The following is a 23,492-nucleotide window of genomic DNA, read 5'->3' on the forward strand; positions in this document are numbered from 1 at the left end:
ATTTACTAGCATATTAGCAAAAAGTTGATTTACTTTCCTAATTATCGAACGTTTCCTTTTTATCATAAATTAGTTATTAAATAATTATTGTTATACTATTAAATATTTTTAGATTATTATAATAAAAATTTTTACTGATCGTCATTTATTACAATCTGAGCCTTTTTCTCTGCGCCCTTTTTGAAGCAACTAATTCTTGTCCTTTCAAGAAGCCGATCAATATTTATTTCTTTTGACAAAGTTTCATGTTATTTTGGGCGAACAACATCAACACTTTGGGCTTACAAAAAACACCCTTCAATTTCCTAGATTGAACAAAATATAGACTTTTGAAACAATCTGAATGACTTAGAAATACCCAGCATCGTAATATTATGCGCTCGTTTAGTTAAACTATAATTAACATAGTCTAATTTTTGAAAGTATTGTTAGTGCGTTTGCGGCCAAACCTTGGGAGCAATACATCAGCGTCCCGTATAAATTTTTACTCACAGAGAATACCAATACCATGTTTGAGGTAACCTGCACATCGTATCTTAAAACAATGGAAATTATGGTCAACGAAATTTCCAGCGTTTTTCCAATCAGAAAACAAAGTTATTTATTCCCAATCGCTGATTGGCTAGCCTGAAATCTCTGTATTTCAGTATGTTAGTCATTTTCACCAACGCCTAGATAACAGTTCAAGAAAATTAAGTAAACATGAGTTATAACGTGGGTAACTTTCTCGCCTGGGATTACTTTAGCTTAGCTAAAGAAAAAAATATCTGTGTTGGCCACCTGTAATGGTCAAAAAGCAGTAGAAAAAAAACAAGTTGAATTAAGATCCGCCGCGAAAAGAAGTGATACTGTTAATAGCAAACAAACTTCGCACTTGAGTTCTGAAAAAGCCATTCATGTGATAATAAATGAGCGGATTGATAGAGAAATTGATACAAAATAGGGTTTGGGTCAGCGTCTGCATCCACACAAAGTTGCCTACCCATGCGTCGTTTGTTTCATCGTCAACAATTGTATCCGCCAGGTGTAGGATGAGGTCTGGAATTGTTAGGAATAGGAATGCGGAGCCAATCAGGAAGAAGCAACCTGCCATTCTCTTTTCATGGTCCCAACTTTGCACCCTGGATTAAAAATCACAAAACAATGCGCGGAAATCTTTCGAAGTGGCTTACAGAAACAATATAACTAAATACTGCAAAGGTATAAAATTTACCACAATTTTTACTCAACAGTTATTTTTAGAGCTTTTATGCAAGTTGGTGGTCAAGCAAGCCAATACTTTGCGGCAATATTATTTGGCCTACAATTTAGATAGCCTGATATCAGCGCGAGCAGATTGAACAGTGAAAAATAGTTGTCCCTGGTAAGCCAAAGATTTTGTCCCTGGCTGGCCTGGGGGGGGGGGGGGGCTTCGAACGATTTTCGGCACGGCCGTGAGCAGCTGTTTGCAATCGCATAGACTGATAGACTGATATCAAGCTATCTATATTGTAGGCGCCAAATAATATTGTCGCAAAGTATAGCACAGAAAGAGGCAATTCTCTACTCGGTACCAAGGGGGGAAATTGCTGAAAGATTCCTCGGATTTTAACACAAGTATGATTACAGTTCAAAAACATCCAATTAGTTGTTTTGGCTCAATTTTTGTTCGCAGATAACGCCATTTTTCACCATTTTATTAGTACGAAATGTAACTAACTTTCCTTGCCAATTTCGAATTTTGTGTTCATAAAATGAAGTTTAATAATACAGGGGAGTTGTGAACAGGTACAGTTTCCTTTTGCTCCCATGAACAAAGTTTTTCTTTCATAGGATGATGTGAACAAGCTAAAGCGTTTTCAGGTGATGTATTTAGTTTCAGATTTTATACATATACTAATTCAGAGGTCTAATTATTTTAGATATTTATACTCTGCCGGGGAAATAGATTCCCAAAAATGCTCTAACTTTTTCAAAAGATGTGATACTCTTAAAGCTGAAGCTGTATGACTTTCGTTTTGTTGAGACAATGATTGTTGTAAGCTGAGCTGTGTCCCATTTCTCAGCTGCAATTGCTTTCTTGCAGTTGTTTCGTCAAAATCACCACTCTGATCAACAGACGAAGGAAACGAGTATTCAGTCATGACTAAAACATTTAAAAATTTGTAAATTTGTAATTCAAAATCAAAAAGCAAAAAATTGTTTTTAAATTAAGACAAATACATTATATATAAGCACTTCTGTTGTAGTTATAATGCATATAATTCTTTTTAAAGTTTCGCGCATATTCTCAACTTCTTTCAATATTTTTGTTTCGAACCCACCTTAGAGGGGGTAGGAACAATATGCTCAAGGGTTTTTTTTCAGTCAGTTTTGGCTGATCGGTATATTCATTGTAGAGAGCTGTGAGTAGAATCATTAGAAAGCCCGTCAAGCGTAGATTTTTGAATCGAAAAGACTTTTTGAGTTTTGTTTCTATCGAATAGTTATCGAGGTTTAGAGCTTTTATTAACATTAGATAATTGACGAGTTTTTGTACACATTTTCTGTATTTTTTGGTTAAGTTGCCACCATTTTCGCTGAGAATATATAAAAATTGATAACGGTAATTTATTGTTTTTACGTTTAAAGATAGAGGAGGGTTGTTTGACTTTTTAACTTGTCCTTTTGGCTTTTATTTACGCTAAATTTATTAAAGTTCAGCTTTTTTCCATTAAAAATGACACCAAATACTATCCTTTAGACCACTTTGTCCGAACTTTCCGAACTTAACGGAAATAAAGAAACAAAAAACAACTGAAAAATTTCTTTCTTAACTAAGATGTGGGCTGTTTGTACTCCCGATTCTTATTAGAGTAGTCTGAAATAACTATTTAGCCAGTTTTTGCTGATTTAGATTGATATTTAACGTTAGCAAAAATATTTATGATGCATTGACAATTTTTCTCGACTTCTCCATTTCGCTAAATGTTGGAAAATTGTCTGTTTTCAAGGGTCGTCCAGCAATGGCAACGGTAGTAAGGGTCAATTCAATCATTTTTACTTCCAAAAAGTTCAGATTTTATTTTAAAAATTTTGATTTATGACAGTTTCAAAGCGAAAAGAGTGCGGGCAAAAGAGTTATGCGTGCAAAAGAGGCCCAATGAACGTCTATAATTGCGGACAAGTTTTTGGTTTCTATGCTTTGACAAAATGTTTTTTATAAGTTTTTAGTATTTTCTTGAGTGAAGAGAATTTTAAGTGTTACTTGAGTTTTAAGTGAAATATGCGAACATAAAAAAGAATGTTCTTAGTTGATAACTAATGGTTCTTATGACTACGTATAAATTGGTTTAGAAAAAATCAATGATTATTTGTACTTCATATTTCTGTCAATTTGTAGCTAAGTCTCATAAAATAACTAATTTTAAGGGTTTTATGTTTTTGCTGATGGATTCATGGCTTTGATAGCAAATTTTTTATGCAGATTCTGTCAGTTGGGAACCGTTACAGTGACAGATTATTCACAGTTGTCGTGGGTAGTAAAATGAGGTTCAATTGATTGTAATAGTTTCAATGACTACAAAACTTTTCAATACTTTTCTGCCTGTAATTGCTGTTCTTTTTATTGTTGTGTAACATATTCTGAATCATGAAAAACTCCAATAGCTTTCTGTATAGTTATAAATAAGTCTATTTGAAGCCTTCAATTGCAGCTATTAGTTTCTCTATTAAACTTTGTTTTATCAGTTTGCTTCGTGGCCACGATACTGAGTTTTAGATACTGGTCAGTATATGTTGTAATTTTTGGTGTATTTTCACTCTAATAAAAGGCCTCATTGGAGTACTATGGAGATGTAGTTGCATGTGATTGCTATTAACTTCTAGTGGTTGTGTTATAGTAGATATGATTGTTATATTATTTATGATTTTTGAAATCATTTGGTTTCAAGAAACTTCAATTGTTTCTTTAATTTGGCTCCTTTTTATCTTTTTTTCAACTGTTACCTAGTTTTATTCAGGAATTGCCTGATCTTTCAGCGACTGCAGCGCAAATTATCTTTTATAATCCAAGTATTGTCATATGCTCTTTTAACTTTGTCACAAAGTGTTTTAGAAAAAAAAATAGAAGTTGAAATTTTGACGTAATTATCTGTTTTTGTTGTTGTTTTATCTTGATGTTTGTCTTGTCCCTTATCTTATAAAACAAGTCGCATCAATTTTCCAGCGCAAAATTGTTTTTTTTTCAAACGATGGTTTGAGTATATAACTCCCACACAAATTTTCAAACTCCTACACAAGTTATTTTCGAACAGTATGTGATTTAAAGGAAGATTCCTAAATCGTTCTCATTCGGGTAGACAATTAAATCAACAATATAGATGAACGCACATTGCAGAGCTCTCTTGTCCAGCTTTCTGTTAAGAAAGACTTTTTGGCAAAAAATAGTCAATACATAACGTACAAAAAGCAAAATTGCGACATGTACCCCGGTCGAATGTCCTCCCTAAAATCCTTCCATTTTGTTGTAAGAGTGGGGGGTAATTTGTCCATTGGGGGAGGGAGGGGGTAAATTGACGTAAGAGTGAGGGAGTCATTTGCTCTGAGGGATAAAATGAAGGGGGCCGCAATGGAAGGCTTTTTGAGGAATTACCCCTTGCAAAAATTGTGATATAAGTGTTGGACGCAATGGGCTGCAATTTCCGTATGAGAACCAAAGTTTTCCCGGATAAGCTATACCAGATTTTCTTGTTTATTAAGCTTCTCTACTAATTGTAGATCTCTCATGCCATATTTGCCTGAATTTGAACAACTCCTTGACCCTATTAAAACATTTATTTTTTAAATTCGATATTCGCAAATGAAAATTGCGAAGTAAGAGTGGGCTGCAATGAAAATACTTTTGAAGAAATGCCCCCCCGGCCAAATTGCGATTACTCATATAGATAGACCGTCAACAGTTGGACAAGCGTATATGGTCTGGAGGCTCAGGAGAGCTGGTTGAGGATACAGAGGTTGTGGATTCCAGACAGTAAGTCTTTGCGTGTGGGGGCTAAATTAATAGAAGATATGCTCCAAAGGTGATAAAATGATGTGAAAGTAAGGGGGTAACTTGTTCAAAGGGGTTTAAAGGTTGTAAGAGTGGGGCTACCCAAAAGGATTAATGATGTAGGAGTGGCGCTGCATTGGGAGATTTAGAAATTTGGACAAATGCAGCTCAGAACTCTTATATCTTTTTGGGCTGCAATGGGTTGCCAGGGAGGGTTAAATTGATGTAAGAGTGAGAGGTTAAAAGATAAATTAACCCCCACTCTTACATCTTTCTGGTCTGTCAACAGAGTAAAATGATGTAAGAGTTAGAGGGTGTTTTCTCAATTACCCCCCTCATTCCTACATCATTTTATTCTCTTGACAAACCAAAAAATGTAAGAGTACGGGTTAGTTTATCTTTTACCTCTTCACTCTTACAACATTTTATCCCTCTTAACAGCCCATTGCAGCCCAAAATTTTGTAAGAATTTCTAGCTGCATTTTTGTAAAAAGTCCTCGCATTGCAGTCTCAGTCTTACATACTTTAGGGCGGAAAAAAATCGGACGGGTAGCAATGTAAATGCCTAATTAGTCACTCGGCCGCAAATGTTGTAACATAAGACTTATCGAATTGATTACTGTTCAAAGGATATGGAAATAAAAAAAGAAACTGGGAAAATTAAACAAAAGAGAATCTACTCGTTAAGCAAGCGGAACTCTTTTGTTGAAGTTTTAATATTCCTTCTACTGAAAAAATAATATTCGCAGCATAGCTTATCTTTGGTAACGTTCGAGGTTGAACTGAAACACCTGAACTAAAGTTGATATGTCTGAATCCAAATAAACATACCACGGGACTATCGGTTGTTCATCTAAGGGGTATGGAAACATCATGGATGAACGAATAATGGTTTAGCCATGAACACATGAACATTTAGTTAAAAAACAAAAGTCTGGGCATGAAATCACAAAGTCTGGCTATGAATGCTCAAAAAGTTTTCATGTGGTCGAGTCCAAAAAATTGAGTGATTAAGTGATCAGCCAGACTTCAGGACCGCACAAATAAATACCAGCGTTTGCGTTTAACTTGAGTTTACCCTGGACAAAACGACTTCCCATGTTGAGAAACTGCGAGGCAATCGACGCAAGAAGCGTCGTTCTTTTGTCGAATTTTGTCGATTTCGTCGGTTTTTTATGTAGGAATCGTTGATTATCGTCGTTTTTGTCGGTTTTTAATGTAAGAAGTGTCGATTAGCGTAGTTTTTGTCGGCATCGTTGGTATTTGATGTAAGAAGTCTCGATGATCGTCGTATCTTGTCGGTATCGTCAGTCTTAATTTGATTTAAAAACAAAAGAAGTACAGGAAAAATAAGTGAGAGGTGATGCAGTGGAGCAGGTGGCAATTAATCTTGGGGTTGTAGTTTCGGATCCTGACAAAGCGTCGTCCGCTTTGGTAAGATTTTAGAACGGAAAAGCCGACGCTTCTTATGTTTAAATACCGACCAAAACCGATCAAAACGACGAAAAAACGTAAGGGCTTTGATCGGTTTTGGCGAACTAAAACCGACAAAAACCGAAGATTTCTTATGTTTGAACCCGATGAATTTCTCAACACGGGTTTGTTTGCGTATTAGACCTCAACCAGGCGCCAGAGTCTATAAAAAAGGATCTACAATGCATATTTCTGAACTGTGAACATTAAAGCAATTATTATCTATTACTTGTGCAGCAACTGGGACTGAGCGATCGTTCGTCATCAAGGAATCGTGGCTCTATCAAAAGCTGACTATTGTTAGCCCTTACAGGCTCATCGGAAATGTCTCTCTCACATTTGGACTCTTCGTACTCGTCAACGAAGATGTCAATTCCATAATCAATGTCAACTCTGTCATTATCATTGCCAACATAATCAGCTGCTCCGTCCGGCTTGTTTTCTAAAACATTTGTTGCACTTTAATTTATTCCACCAGCTTAATGCTTCACTCTAAAAAAATTGAATGTATCTTGATTATAAAATTCAGGTAAAGTTTCCTAGATTTTGCTGATAAGATGTTCTTTAATGCATCTCACCTAGACCTTCAATACAATACCTTCAATACCAAATAAAACTATCGACAAATTACCTCGAACTTGCAGATATATTCTCCTAGAATTCGACCTGCAAATAAAATTCTAGCTAATTCTACATGCAATTTGCATGTAAAAATTGCAGGTATAATTACCTAGAACATTTTTGCAGGTTAAAATCTAGGTGAATTTACAAATCAACATACGATTTTTAGGCAAAAGCAGCAAGAATTTTTCTTGCAAAATTACTAGGTTGTTCTACCCGCATTTTTCACATAACTTTTGCGGGCAGAACTACTTAGAAAACTTTTACAGGTAAAACTACCAGGTGTTCTTACATGCAGATCCCCAGTAGACTCTATATAAATTTTCCAAGAAGTTTACCTGCAAAAAAGAGTTCTAGGAATGTATATATACAATTTTGACACACCAACTGCAAGGTCAAAGTCCAGTCAGTTAATGCAAAGCAAACTCCAAGGTTCACTCAATATACTAATAAAGTGGTGTGACAGGCTGAAAATCAAAATAAATCCCACCAAAACAAAGTACATGCTATTCAGAAATCCTTCGAAAAGACAAACAAGTCTCAGCCTAAACATCAATGGAAACCAAATTGAAGAAGCGAAAACCATCAAGTTCTTGGGAATAACCATGACGCCACACCTAAACTGGAATGAACATTGTAAAGACATCACAACCAGAGCAAACAAGCGAATCTTCCAGCTGCGGCGTCTAAGCAACCTCAATGTTGAGCAGGAAAGTTTACTTCTGCTGTACAAGTACTGGATCCGGCCTTTATTTTTATATGCAAACGCTTGCTGGTTCAACCAATCGCAAGCGGTTATCTCTATCATGCAAAAAGCGCAAAACAGAGCGCTAAGAATTTGTCTAAGGAAACCTCGATGGTATAGGGTGCAAAAGTTACACGAAGAATCTAAATCACCTACTATAAGAAACATTCAGATACGAATGGCAAAAGACTGCATCAAGCGCGCACAAAAGAACAAAATTGAAGCAATTTTACGCCTCATAGAAAAGAAAAGGCAATGTCCAAAGAACAACTGCAAAAGCACATTGTACCTGCTGATTGTTTAGACTAGCTGATTGATGCTCAGCCCTTCTTCGTCCAGTTCTAGGTTAATTAATTTTCTTTCTCTCTCTCTCTCTCTCTCTCTCTCTCTCTTTTACTTACTTATTCTTTCTTTCTTCCCCCTCTCAGCCAAAACTTACCTTCCTGCCCAACAATGTCCAATAACAACTGCAAACGCGGCTAGCCAGAAGTACTCAACGACAAGTAATAGAAATCCGGAATAGCCAATAAAAATCCTTCACGGTGTTTAAAATGGTTTCGTACCCCAGTAACATGGTACAGTTTAGAGCCAACGTCACAAATTCAAATTCAAACTCATAAACTCTTGAAACTGCTGTTGTAATAAACTTGAGTGTTAATGGTTGTACATCAACTTCTTATTTGCTGAATACCATTTTGGCACACCAACTACTGATAGGTTGTTCATTTTAGTTTTTATCTTATGACATTGTTACCAAGTGGTTTTGAAAGCAAAATAGTTGTTGAAATTTTGATGTTATTAATGTGGTTTTATGTTGTTGTTGCATTTTGATGTTTGTCTTGTCCCGCAGTCTCTTTAATCAGGTGGCACCAGCTTTCTAATGCTTTCAATATTTATTTCGTATAGTGGCTTGGCTTTAAAACGGTTTTTGAGTTCTCGTGCGCAAAATATTTTATAACAGTATGTGATTTAATGGAAGTTTTCTACTTCTTGCTCATTTGGTAGAGAAATAAACCAAAAAAACGGAAAAGTGGCGTAGAAACATTATTAGTGAGCGCACATTACAGAGCCTCATTTTAGCTTTATTTTTTCATATTTGAAATTTTAGGAAGCTAAAATTAATAGTTCTAAGTAATTTGTAAATACTGTTAACTCGAATTTCAGATTTTGTAAAAATTTTGCATACAAATTTCAGGTGAGTTGCACCGGAGAACAAGTTATCTAGCAAAATCTAGGTGTTTTCGCTTCATTTTCTAAGCAATTATTTTTACTTTCTCAATTGTATTAGGCTTCTTTGATGATAAGAAACTAAAGAAGACTGCTAAAAATCCAAAAATAAACCAATAGAATCAAAACAGCCTAGCGAAACGAAAAGAAACGAGAACAGTACTTTCCAAAAAATCTTAACAATAAATCAACCAATAAGAATAAACATTGCCCGGGATTTATTTTAATTTTCACCACTGACAGCGCGCAAAAAACTGTTCCCATCATCACACTCTATCAATGGAGGTCAAGATGAGGAAACAGAAACCTTAAAAAGATCAAGTCAAAACGATACGAGAGAGAGAGAGAGAGAGAGAGAGAGAGAGAGAGAGAGAGAGAGTAAGAGAAGTAGAAAAAAGAAGGAAGCCCGAACAAAATTTGAACAACTAATCACGAAGCGCTATCATTTTGATCCATTTTTGTTAATTTTTTATCGATTAATATGCTGAATCAGTGCTTTGAAAATCTCCTCATGCTCCTATTTCAGCGCATCTACGGAACGTTAAAACATTAAGAATTAACAAAAAGAAAACAAATGGAAAGCATGGAGACATTGACTTCTTTCCATTGCATGAACAAGTAATATGATGGTCTCAATCTGTCTCTCTGACTCAAATAAGGGTCAAGTTTAGCATTATTGATTGCTTAATTTAGGTTTCGTCAGTAACAATTCAGACTGCCTGGACATTATTTTCTCTACAGCGAATTGACAAAGTTTAGAACTCGATATGTCGGATAGAAAGACCGAGGGTCTATCAATCAGTCTAACAGCTTAAAACTGTCTACACATCTTTTAAATCTCACATTAACATAAAACTGACGAAAAAGACAGACAACAGCTAAAAGGAAGTTCTCAACAACAAGTGAAAGCCTAAAAACAAAATGTTTATGCGGTTGCAATTTATAGCATCACTATCTATATTTTTTTCTGGGATTAAAAAGTGTGTCGCCACAGAAAAAAGGAAAATGGGAGCAAAACTCTAAGTCTAAGTGTCAACACGAAGGTGGCCTGCTATTCTTTAGTTAAAATTTTCCAAACCAATTTGAAGTTTGAACGTTCAAAATTAAAAAAAAAACTTGAAATCCCGCAAGATTAATCAAAATTAATTTCTTTGATACTAGTAAGTAGAGTAAACGTCTTTAATGTTTACAAAGAAGTTATATTTTATTTCTTCCAATGATCAAAAACGATTAAAACTTACTGCCTAAATCTAACTGGAATATCATTAATTACCAAGCTTTGATCCTACAAAGCTTTTTAAAAATGCTTTTTAAAAAGGCAAAGCCAGTGCTTATTCTGATTGTCTTTTGCTAAATCCTTACAATTTTTCATGCCAGTTGGCTAGAGAAACTGAGAGTTCCTACGTTTAGCAGCAAACTTCAAAAAAAAAACACGTCACATAATTACCAAATTGCTCTAACACCGTAATGATTCTGAATTCGAAGCTCAATTACCAACTTTTTGTGACGTGCCAATGCGGCTCAATTATTATATATCATATCATTTTCAAGTCTGAATCTCAAAGTAATTATAACTTCAAAACTTTGTTTGCATGAAAATGTATTTTTTGGAAATTTTAGTTTTATGTTTGTTATTTTGTAGTCTTAAGACTTAGTCTGCCTAGTGACATGCACAGTTGGCGTCCTTTTAAACCAAAAGGTAATATTTTCAGCTTTTTTAGTTGAAAGCTTATTAGTTTTTTGACTTTCAAAAGTATGTGTTTGCAAAACAAAAACTAGTGCATTTTTGAGATTCTGCCATAATTTTATCTTATTTCTGTCAATTTTCTGTGCACTTCCAACAGTGATGTTGCATCACTTCCCAGTGACTTGAAGAGCACCATTGAATATCTGTTGTTTTTAGTGAATGTGTTATTGTTTAAATGACTTGGACACCGTTTTCTCTCAAAGTTCAATAGAGTTTCACAAATTTTGCTTATGTTTTTCGTTTTGTCTGTAGTCATATGATATATTCTGTATAAAGGCAGGTCCGATGTATTTTTGGAGTCACAAATTCACCTATTCAGAGGTACAATTCTATAGTTAATTGTTTTCAAGGTTTTGATTTGATTTGTTTTGAAAAAAGCATTTTTTCAAAACTTTTCCTGTTCTTTACTTGTCTTTTTTATGTCTTTCAACTTGTAGCTAAAACTCATCCGTGCTAGGTTTTTTGTTGTTTGTTGTGGTGATCTACTGAATTCTTTTTTAACCTAGCGGTTTCATACTTAAAATAATTGTTTTCTGGCTATCATTCTACGAGATTTCTTAAAAAATTTTGTGATTCAGGAACTTTTGCCCCTATTTGAATTAAATGTTAGCTGTCGTGTCACATTAGAAGACAAGCACAAGTGCCATTGCATCCCAAAACAGGCCCAAATAAATATATGTACTTTTATTTTAAGTATTATCATTGGACTTTAAGGGCTTTGACACTGATTTCAAATTTTTACAGATTTTTTAATTTGCTTTGAGTTTTCTGTTCTCTCATTAGTCCTAAGACGTCATTTGGATAATGAGAGGTCTAGTGGCTTCAGTTGACAGCTGATGGTTTACAGGACTTTAGATTTTTTTATTTTTCAAAAAAAAACTTATTTTTTTGTAACTTTTCCTTTTTCGTTCTTTTTGTCTACTTTTTACCTATTCGCATTAAGGGCAGGTCCTATATCTTGTTTAGAAAATTGCAAAGTAATTTTTTCAATTTAAATTTTATATGATGCTATTATGACTTGGTAAAGTGTTTTTTTAAATAAAAATATACATTGAGTTTTAGTAGCAATTAATGTTTGTCTTCGTTATTTGAATTTTTGTTTGTCGCGTAGTCTTGTTAATGGCACAATTCACTCTGAATAGGCATTGCTTAATTTGTTTAATGGTTTGAATTGAAAACAATTTTTTATTCATACGCCAATTATTTTCGAGAAGAATGTCATTTTTTTAAAGTTCTCATCCTGTTTTGGAAGACAAATATATAAAAAATGTGGATGAGCGGGGTCGGAACATCATATGCGAGCGCACATTACCGAGCCTCCTTGTGACAATTAGTTTAATATTGACAATTATTGTCTTTTCAAGTTAAAATTTCACTGGTTAATTTAAATGTTGATTCGTTGTTATAAAGCTGATCGTATCAGTTTGAGAATATCTCCAGCAAATGATCCTTACCTCTAGCCAATTGGGAACTTCCTAACTGCTCAGGTTGTCCCGCGGCATCAAACGGTTTGTCCAGTGGAAGTTGAGTAGATGGTTTTGCTGAAGATGGACAACTTCCTGGACTAAATACTTTCATGTTTGTTCTCTCGTCCATCAAAGTCTGTCTTCTTGCCCGAATATATTGCACGTTACTCTCGCGCCTCTTCAGTTGCTGTTAATAGCCAAAGTTAAATATATAATAACTTTAATAATATAAAGTTAAATATTCAATATAACGGATGGATTGCATCGAGTGAGAGAGCTTTACTTGATTCCAAATATGACAGGGTTTTCTTAAACGAAATTTGTACAGTGGGGGGGGGGGGGGGTAAAACAGTCAACGCGCACTGGAAGAAGGCGAAATGATATAAAAAGATCAGTTTAACAGTTGTATATACCAACCGCGAATGCTCAAATGAACTGAAAATTATTGTGATGAAATAATCAAAAAGAACTCAAGGGTTTAACAATCAACGTAGAGGCTAAGAAAAAGGAACTGAAGATTTTGAAAGAAAAGATTAATTCTGTGACGCACGTCCGAACACATAAAGTTACTTGAAATAAAAGGCATCAAGACAGCTAAGAAAGAGAATTAATATTCTCTGTAATTGTTTTGAATCAAATATGTGGTAGTGGTTGAACGCACAACAAAGATACGGGAACTTGTTTAAAAAAAGCTGTAATTTCTCACATTTACTAGCTCACCTCAGAAGTTGAGTCACCCTGAAAATAAAGCAAAGTTATTGTTTCGCGTTTACCTTTTGTCATACAAACATATGAGCTCAATTAACTGCAACTTAAGCTTAAATTGACAAAAAAAATCGTGATTAAATCCTCTTTTGCAGATACGTGCTTTGAAAGGATTCAATTGAAAAAAGGTGCCTGCTTAGTTTTTCCCCAATAAGGCATCCAGTGACCAGCTGAATTACAGCATCGTTTCCACTGTCGCATTTTTTAAAGTTATTACCAAGTTTGAGCAACCTTTGTCATCAAGACGAAAACGGCTGCGATGTAAAAATGCTTAGAACACATATCAATTGAGCTGAGTTCTCGTCTGATGGCGACAGGTAACACTAAGAAAGTATTTTTGACCAAAGAGTAATGTTATTAAAAATTTCCTTACTCATGAAGATCGAAATCATTATTTATTACATGTCATTTATATTATCATATACTATTATTATTTCCATCATCTTGAAAAAAAACTCTAAAGCAGTTGGCTGTGCTCAATGACAGCAGATGTTTCCTCTTTAAAAGATTGTCTGTCGCCTTCAATGGAATAGCTCAAGCAATACGAGTGGTTCTGATTCGCAGGACTGCAACAAAATTTCTCCTTTCTTGTGACATGTGAGCTTTGACGTTTCCGAGTTTAAATTTAGACAAATCGGAAGTTAAAAGTCAACTTCAAAACGCACATTTAGTGAACTTTTTGAGGTCTTTATCGTGTTAATTACTTGTCGAACGAAGAAGTTATATATTGTATATATTATAAGCAGAAGAATATAATAATAACAAAGAAACATTTAGCCGACCCGATTGTGTCGCTCATCATTCTCTCAAATATCTGTGGATCTGATGTACTGAAGATCTAAACGCGAAAGCTGATGTCATGATATAACACCTAATCAGATCTACCTGGTTGTTCCGTTTCCTCTTGAGGGGGAGGAACTATATACTCAAATGGGTTTTTTTGTTCAGACAGTTTTCGCCGATCCTTATATTCATTGTAGAGAGTTGAGACTGGTATCCTTAGTTAGTCCAGCGTAGAATATGGAATTAAAAAGATTTTTTTTATTTATGTTTTTTACTGGGAGTTATTGAGGTTTAAACTTCTGAGAAAAGTAGAGTGAATTCAGTTGTTTTCATTCATATTTTCCGGAATTTTTGCCTAAAGTTTCGTCAATTTTGCTAAAGTTTGACAAAATTTTGAAGAGCAGTGTTGTTGGTTTTATTTTTAAACACAAAAAACATTGTCGACTATTGTTATTTAAAGTTTTTTCAGAAAATCTGGCTAATTATTTAAAGATTTAGATTTTCCATCAAAAACAGCACGAAATAAGCTTATTTAGTCCACTTTGATTAAGTTTGCCGGAAGTACATCCACAAAGACTCAAAAGGGGGCTATTCCTGCTTCAACTTCGGTTAAGAGTGCTCTGCAATTATAACTTTGCCGTTTTTTGTTAACTTTACTCGTTGATTATCAAAAACGCAGGATTTAATTTTGATCTTTTATCTGACTAATTATCTATATATATATATATATATATATATATATATATATATATATATATATATAAATAACATTCAAAGAATTGAGTGATTCTAACGGAAGACACGGGCAAACGGCATTAGCAGGGCTAGTTGTGGACTAATCTTGGACTGTTACAATCCTAAAAGAATTCGGATTGTAATCAGTCGGTCTTTTTTTTGAAAAAAAGTTAATTTTTTCATATTAATTAAAGAACAGAATATTTCAAGTCAAATCTCAGTAGTGATAGGTCCAAAAGTTTTGCTTAAAAGCTCCAGATTAATTCTTCTAGTTTTTTATTTGAAGCTTATATCGTTTTGGGTTTTAAAATCATTTATTTTTAAAATAAATAATGGCTTATTGAACTTTGCCTCTAAATCTTTTTCTTAATTTGTTCATTTTGTAGCTTATTATCAGCAAAGAAAGAATGTTTCTTCTTTCTACTGATTCAAAATGTAATCTCTATTGCCGTGTTACGCCTTCAAATTATGGTTTTCTGGTTTTTCTACTAATAGATTTCACATTTTTTTAGGTATCAGCCCATTTTTGACGTTTTCTAGTTCTGTCGCCTTATCACATTTTTGACTGTTCACATAGCACATAACTGGCGTTCAAAATGACACATTTTTAAATTTTGGTCTTTAACTGTCGTTTTCACTTTGTCGTTTTAGTCGTAAGAAATTTCCTGTATCATGACCTGTTTTATTAGCTTTTCATAGAAGAATTAACGAGCTGATATTCTGATATTAGACGAAAGCTGATGATTTTCATGACTTTGAAAACAATTGTTTTCCAAATTAACAAAAGCTCTTTTTAACTTTCCAATTCTGTTCCTTTTATTGTCTATTTTTTACCTAGTCTCTTAATTACAGTTCAAATATAACACTATTGGTGTCATGGAAGGTGTTGAAAGGACTTAGTGTCGCAATATCTAATATTTTTTTAAATAAAAAATCGTTATGACTTTACCGGCTTCGACACGGGTTTTTCACAAAAAAAGTAATTTTATTTTTGATTTTTTTCATATTTGACGTTCTTTTTGTTGACGTAGGACATATTCTGGATAATTGCAGGTCTCATGGGCTTCCCTTGGACTAATAAAGTAACCTATTTAATTTTTTCACTTTTTATTTTTTGGCTTTCATGACTTTGGAAGTAATGTTTTTTCGAAAAAAACGAAAGTTTTACTTGATTTTGACCCTTTTCTTTTTGGCTAGTCTCATTATTGAGAGTTGACAAACTACAATATCTGTGTTCAAAGAAGTCGCAATCGAACATATTTTGGGGGCCAAAATCTAGCTTTACGTCTTTGATTGCGTTTTCTGGCAAGTTTTAATTAAATTTTTGTTTGTTGTCTTTTTGCTGTTCTTTTTCAACCGCATAAAAAATTTATTAAGGACAAGTCTTAATGCCCTTCTATAAAAGCATTAGTAATCGTTAACCTATGTGATTTTTTGTTGATTTCTAATGTTTTTCATTACATTGAAATAAATTGTTTTTAAAAAGGCGAATTTTTTAACTTCATTGTTTTTGTTCTTTTTTGTCTAGTTGTTACCAAGCCTTATTCTGGACTGGTCCCATATCATGAATTACAAGTTATTTTGCTCAGTTGAAGTTTTATCTGACGCTATGTTGTCTTTGTTATTAAGCTTTGCTTTGTTTTTCAAAATGGACATAAATTTTTGATTAATGGTTGTTTTTGTTGTTTGATTTTACTGTTCGTGTTAACTCGGTTTCTTAATATTGACATATCTCAACAATCTAGTGAATCATTTTTTTACACCTCTGAGGGATTGGCTTTGAAGATTATCTTTTCGTTTATACACTACTTTTTTGGAAAAGTACCTGAATTTTTGGGTTTTTCTATCTGTTCCTGATTTGGTAGAAAATTATGCCAAAATTGTGGATGGGCGGGGTCGGAAACTTATGTGCGATCGCACATTACCAAGCCTTCTTGTAACTTATCGGTTGTAATGTTGTAACTTATCGGTTGCACGTGATCAACTAAGATTTTTTGCATACCAAGAATTACAGTTAATTGATTTGTCCACTCCAGAAAATATATATAAATATAACGATCTGGTGAAGAAATCTGGTATAAAATGTAATATCGTGAGCATAACATAATTTGGCTTAAAATAGATATAATCAGAATTTGTTTTTGTGAGGATTTCTGTTTGATCTCTTAATTTTTATTGGTTAATCCCGCCCGCTGGGAAATCATTCTGAAACGAACTATAGTAGAAACCTGGTTGTTGTTCTTTTCCTTTTTCGACGGAAAACATCTGCAGAAAAAACAGCTTTCATTTATTTAGCTTTCTTAATATATTCATGATTCAATTTTTTGGTCTAAAGTTAACTGCCTACAACTTTTAATCAAATTGCTCGTTAGGTGTCATTTGGGTTTGCTATCGGATTTTCCGGGTGATACTTTTTGTCTGACATAAATTTCAATTTTAGGATTGTAAAAAATTCGTATTAACGCCGCAAATACCAATAATTAGACTCTTTCAGGGAAGAAGCATTTACTAGTAATAGTTACCCTATTCGACACAGGACCTTAATCTTGCAATATTCTTGCAAAAGGATGTTAATATTGCACGATATTACAAGAGGATGTTAATCTTGCGAGATATATCAATAAAACAGGAAGCTGTTAATGTGTTTGCCATTGTTCTGCAAATTAGTTTAACTCGACTCATCATTAATACGCAACAAAAAGTGGTCGCTCATTTAAACTCAAATTTGGGTACAACGTTGGGGGTCAAACAATCTTCAGACGAAAAGAGCCCTGCTCCGAATGGCCCTCTGACATTAACCCTGCCTGAAATCAGCTAACAATTGGAAAGAAATATATTAAGTGATTCTTAGTTAATGAAGGATCAAAATTTTCTCTATAACTACTTATGATTAAAATCCGATTAACAGTAAACAGAAATAACAGCAGTACATTCTGTTTAATTAAACTATTTCAGTATAAAAAATGAGTCCTGAAAGCTTCAATTAAGCTATTTCTAACAACAAAAAGAAGTTTTTGTTATTTAAAATTGTGTTTCTAATCAATTCCAAAAATACCAGTACAAAAGCTAAGAAACAAACTCATTGATTACTTAAAAAATAGTTTCACAATGCTCAGTAGCACAGTTTTCAAAATGTGTTCCAAAGCTCACTTAAACAACCACTATTGATATGCAATACCAAAAACATGATTCGAACACCATTTTTTTCAATATTTACAATAATCAATGAAATTGAGCAAACAAATTTTGAATTTTGTTAATTAGATGGGATTTTTTTGTGAACGCAGATGTTGAAAAAAATTCTACGTAAATAATTTGTAGCATAAACATGAACCTGCAAAAACAAGTGTAAAACCTGGTATCAAAAAGTTTTTGATATTATGATTTCTCAGAAAATTTTCTCTGCAAAGAATAGGGTGATTGAATATTAATATCGTTAGCAATAGGCAATAGATTTTCAATGATCAAACAGGAAAATGAAGTTTATCAGCACTATGCAATAGGAGCACTCAAAAAATTATAGTCAAAGAATCATCATTTTGAACACAACAACTAATTCCCCATTTTTGCAACCAGCTAAGTGTCAAATGTCAATTTTGGTACAATAATCCCACCCGAACATTGCTCATCGAAGGATGTATATTAATTAATAGGAGGACAAAAATTTAAATGCAAGCATAAGGTTTAATCATAATTAAATGGGGGAGGTGGGGGGGGGGGGGGGGGGGCTAGTGGGGAAGATCAAAAAGCTTATTTCACACAATGCATAGCACGCAATTACTGTTAATACTGTACTTTGGGCCATGATTTTGTGGGAGTACAACGGAAAGGACCCTAATATTTCTGTTGCAACATTTTTGTTCAACAGTTTCAAATCTTTTTCATTATATCTCTCCTGCAAACGTAAAGGTAGAAAGGTATAGTTTCGGATTTTTCTAGGATAAAGTTCTGGCCCAGAAAAAATATGAGCAAGGCGGACTTGGGTCACACACAAGGGATGCAGATCAAACAGACTAACAGTCAGGTATGGGCCTAACCGAAAAATCTTTTGTCCCCACGGGCCAAACCGAACAGAACCGAGCCCGACAGTAGGCCAGACAGAACGGACCCAACCCAAAGACCAGGCCAGGCCGAACAGACCCAAGCTAGATGAACAGGCAGAAAAATTGTTAGGGGCCAGATCGAACTTAGGTATGGGCCAGACAGAATAGACCAATTTCAGGAATGGTTCCGAGGTAACCAAGCGATCAAGTTTTGTCCAGACTGTGAGCTCGATCGCACGAGACTACCAAACCACCCCCCCCCCCCCCCCCCCCTCCTATTGCTCGAGGACCTCATCCGGTCTCTCTGTTCTGTGAAAATATCACAATTGTCAATAAAGTTTCGTGGATGCCGTGTTCTTAATTTCGACTAGGCCAACAATGAAGGGACTATGTCGCCCAGAAGATCGATCAATCAAAATAAGCCCACGGCTTTTAATTGATGAAGCAAGCCATGCTTTGTTAATCTGTTAGTTCCCCTTTCCCACTCTCGTACGCTGTCGCAATTTAGATTGTGTTGAAATAAGTTATTTCTCAATAAGATAATTAATATAAATTCTGATTATATGGATAACAGAGTTAAAAAGAAATACTGGCACATCAATAGAAAGAAGCTCAAGATAATTTCTAATACTAATTGAAAAAATAATGAGGCAAAATATCTATTCCACTTCCCATATGAATTTATCCAAAAAGTTCTCAGTATTCCAATTAATCTCTCAATTGAAGGCTTTCAAAGTGTACTTTCACTAAACTAGGAGTTCTCCAACTTCTCTAGGATTCACTTTCTAAAATTTACTCGCTCAAATCTCGATTTAAAACTCTCTGCTATTTGTCGGTCGTTCTTAATCACAACGACTCTCTCCCATCCAACTCCCGTTACATGTCGCTTCAAATTATACTCAACTAAAACGCTCTTATTTTAAGCAAACAAACCATAATCTCTAAGTAAACATTGCAAATTAACTTCCAATTCTCTAATGTTCCGTAGGAGTCCTTCGTTTACTATGCGAACAATTCAGTGTCCAATTCAACTCATTTCACTGCTGTCAACTATTGTCCAGTTTTTGTTTTATCTTATGTAAAATATTTTTGGGACGTCATGTAAAAACACCAACTTAATTTCATAACACTATTGAACTTGAGATATGAAACTTTTTTGCTCAGTAAACTATGCACCTGGCTTTGAAAAGCTCTTATCACTCCAATTCCGCTATCCAGATACAGTATCCCTATTGTCATTCCGTCAAAACCCATGTGTTGAATATAAAGTTTAATTTAACCCCAAAACAAAAATAAATGGTTATTTCCAAATTTTAACCACTTAATGCAATTCCGTGCAGCTAAACAAGCTGGAAAGACAAGTTTTCCTATAGCCCAAAATATTTTCTCGAGGAACAATGTCATTAAAAGGCCACACGTCCAAGATGATGGGTCAATCTGGTAAAAACAACAAATGTCGAGGGAATTCCGTCCACAGTAGCACAGATTCCTTAGTTTTCATAATCTAACTCCCAATGGTACTAAAGAAAAATCTTTGAACATTTCGCGGATCAGTCTGGTTCGGGTCAAACAATTAAGAAAGCAATATCGCCTGATCTAGGGGTCGAAATCTCATTGATTGCAATATTTTGAAAACTTTAGGGTGCCAATTATTTCCTTGTGAAAAATTACTGTCCTAGTATTATCCGTTGAGAGTTGTTTGCATTTTGATTTTTTTCAAAAGCCGTGATTGCCGAAACCCGAAACACCTAAGTTTGTCAAAACTCACCCAGGGATGGCTTTTAATTTACCCTAAATGTCTCAAGTTATCATAATTTTGCCATTTCAAATTCAACCGGTCGCCCAAAAAAACAATTTCCAGTTTTGGGCACTCCGGTCACACCAAAGCACGCCTTAAAAAGTTACACTAACCCTCTAATATTATAAGGCTATAAACAATACTCAACGATTTTTTTTTTCAAATTAACGCCTCGTGGCTTCGGCGTGGGATAAATCTGTGCCAATAAATGGGGATAAATTCTGACCAAAAAAGATTTTTCGCACTCAAATTAGTCTGTTCCCCAATATTCATTGACATCAGACAAAAGTTCCACTAAAATTACCATTTTCTGTATCAGGTGCTAAAAATTGTCATTTGAAAACAACCAAGTTTTCTCCACTGAAAGCAACCTAAAAACTTTGTAAACCTTTTTTCGTAGTACTACAGGGAATAGGACCGCATATCTGCTTGTTTGAACCTATTTTAAACCTATTTCGGATCTTTTCCGTTTGTGCCCCCCCCAGTACGTTATGCGCCCCCCAGTTACAAAGCACGTGCCATTACATAGTAAATCATTATGTAAATATATTGCACGTGCGTCTGGGGGGTGCAAATAATATGCGCCCACTAAGCTGGGGGGGCACAAACGGAAAAGATCCCCTATTTCTTTTTCAAGCTCTTAATTTTGTACCTTAAAATAGCAGAAACATTCAAATCACCTGATTCTGGTGTCCATAACTCAGTAGTGATGGTCCTATTGGCCCGAAAGACGTTTCAGCCCAATTAGACTATTGGGCGTGTATGCCTTTGAAATTTAGTTAATGTCCGCTGAATATAGCTACCGAAATGGGTGAGTGATCAGCTTGTTGGTTTTTTTCTCTCGTAAACCATAATTCCTGTGCTTCTAATTGAAATTAATTTTCTTCTATTATCAAGTTTGCTTCAGAATTGAGTTTAATGTTTTTTTGGATGTCTGAAAATACCTTAGTCTGACCACACATTTGAACTTAGGCCTGGTGAACACAAACAACTTTGCTAGGTAACAGAAACATATTGACAGCTCAATATGCTTTTGTTCAGTGGGTTGTTTGTATAAGATATATCACTCACCTCCCCTCTCTGGTATTTTTGAAAGAAATTATCTATTATTGAGACTCAAATAAACTGAGATCTCTAAACTACGTCGCTCTATCTGCTCAAGTCCGCGTAAACTCAAAAGTATACGTTCTACAGTGGAGGGTTGTAATGGGGAAGACCCATTGTTTCTGTAATCTAAGACATCGAGAAGCACATTTGGAGAAAAAACATTAGAAAGCTATAGAAAAATCTTAATTGAAGTTTTCTTTATTATTGTAAAGGACAACCAATGTAAAGTCTTTGAAAAGGTATCTGAGATTATTCAACTAGGGTATGTAATCTCTTACCTTTCGTTTGACTTTTGCAGCTCGGAGCGTGTTAACAATGTTGGAGTAACAGTAAACCATACAACCGATTGTAATAGCCACCAAAATTGACCTCTGAACAACCCAAATAAACTTAATGAGACAGTTATCAGGGGCTGTAGCGCAACTTCGAATTTGCAAACCACACGAGGGGATTGCTACTAATAGTAGCCCTATATAATACGACCTCTGTCGTTTGAAATTAAACCTCTCGGCGTAATCATGAGGCTTACAAGCAGCGAGAAACCGACTGTAACTCATAAGCGACATCATGCCACATGAATAAGTATAAGGAATATCAAAAGCGACATTGCCCACTATACAAAGCGATTTGTAACATCCAATATCTCGAATATTTGGTTGCCAAATTGCTATGAAACCGGTGAAAACAATTGAAAAAACGCACATTAGGCCATCGACACAAGCTAGAAGGATTATAGGAATTTCTCCTATCTTTTTGGGCTGTTTGTGGGCGAAAATTAACATAACAATGAGGTTTCCAAATATACCCAAAGTTGAAATGGCCCACTGAGGGATATAACGTAAAACGCTTGAAGTTGTGGGTTTGAAAACGAAGCATGGTTCAGAATTGACAGAGAGATTGGAAATATTCATAGTGAATAATAAAAGTCAGAATAAAGGCTAAAACGGGGGGGGGGGGGGGGTTATAACAGCAGCAGGAAATTGTAAACGTAAACGCTACGGCAATTATTAATAAACAAAAAATTTTAATGAAAGGAAAACTAATGCTTTTCTGAAGTTTGTTATTGGATGTGATGAAATGCAATTTAGAAGGGAAGAGAAAACAAATTTTTCTTTTTTTATGCTGATACAATTATAGAAAAAAAGCAGAAAAAGTGAGCGTTGATAAGAGACATAAATTTATATTTAAATACTTTTTGTCTGAGTACAAACATCACCACCAATTATAACCGAGAAAGAAGGCTTGATTCAGAGCTCGCCGCAATTAAGCCCAATGTTGTGGTTATGAATTCAATTAAAAATGTTTAACTGGTTGCACCTCATCAATTTCCTCATGAATTTCAAATTTGATTGATGCGCGAAACCAAAGTCTGCTATTAAAATAAGGAAGACGAATTAAATCAAATTAATTTGAAATCAAGCATCAATTATTTTAAAGTATTTCCATACTGAGTTCCGCGTAAAAATTCTGAAGCCGACAGAGTGCCACTGTTACTAACTAAGGGTAAATTTAGCAACGAAAGCTCTCAAACGGCCGTAAGCCAGAGCCTCATTCAATCATTGTACTTGAATCATCTTTGCTCTTTTTGCTCTTCTTTGAAGTTGTTTCTCTTGCTGTCATACGGCAATGGATACCCTTCACGTATCCATATCCGTATTTTAATTTATTTAGTTGTTGTAAATTCCATTTGATGGGCAAATGCCATTTAAGTTCAGTTGATGTACACTTCCTCCCATTTTAGCAGTTTTTGTCTGTTCACTCTGTCTGTAACGGAAATACATTCGTTCACGATATAAACAAATCCAAGAGTTGCTTCCGTTATGCGTGATTAAACTTTGAACAAACTTTCTTTCTTAAATTGTATCATTCTTATTCTTCATTCTCCATTTTGCAGCGCTAACGCTCAGTTTAATTTAATTCTTGCAAACGCTTCTCATTTGAGCTCAGCAGTTTTGACTAGAGTCAATCGCACCG

At 34.7% G+C, this 23,492-nt stretch overlaps 1 protein-coding gene across 1 annotated transcript; it reads right to left on the reverse strand.

The window, feature by feature from the left end:
- Positions 1-820: 820 nt before the first annotated feature.
- On the reverse strand, positions 821-22,408 carry LOC142346152 (uncharacterized). The gene is made up of 6 exons (XM_075398661.1): positions 21,797-22,408; positions 13,008-13,025; positions 12,276-12,474; positions 6,711-6,923; positions 1,948-2,125; positions 821-1,121 (listed from the first exon to the last, which is right to left on the reverse strand). The coding sequence occupies exons 1-6, from the start codon at positions 22,298-22,300 to the stop codon at positions 821-823; spliced, it is 1,413 nt and encodes a 470-aa protein (XP_075254776.1). The 5' UTR covers positions 22,301-22,408.
- Between the last annotated feature and the right edge of the window lie 1,084 nt (positions 22,409-23,492).

This window comes from Convolutriloba macropyga, chromosome 9 (genome assembly GCF_964194025.1).
Source record: "Convolutriloba macropyga chromosome 9, txConMacr16.3, whole genome shotgun sequence".
Classification (NCBI taxonomy): Eukaryota; Metazoa; Xenacoelomorpha; order Acoela; family Convolutidae; genus Convolutriloba; species Convolutriloba macropyga.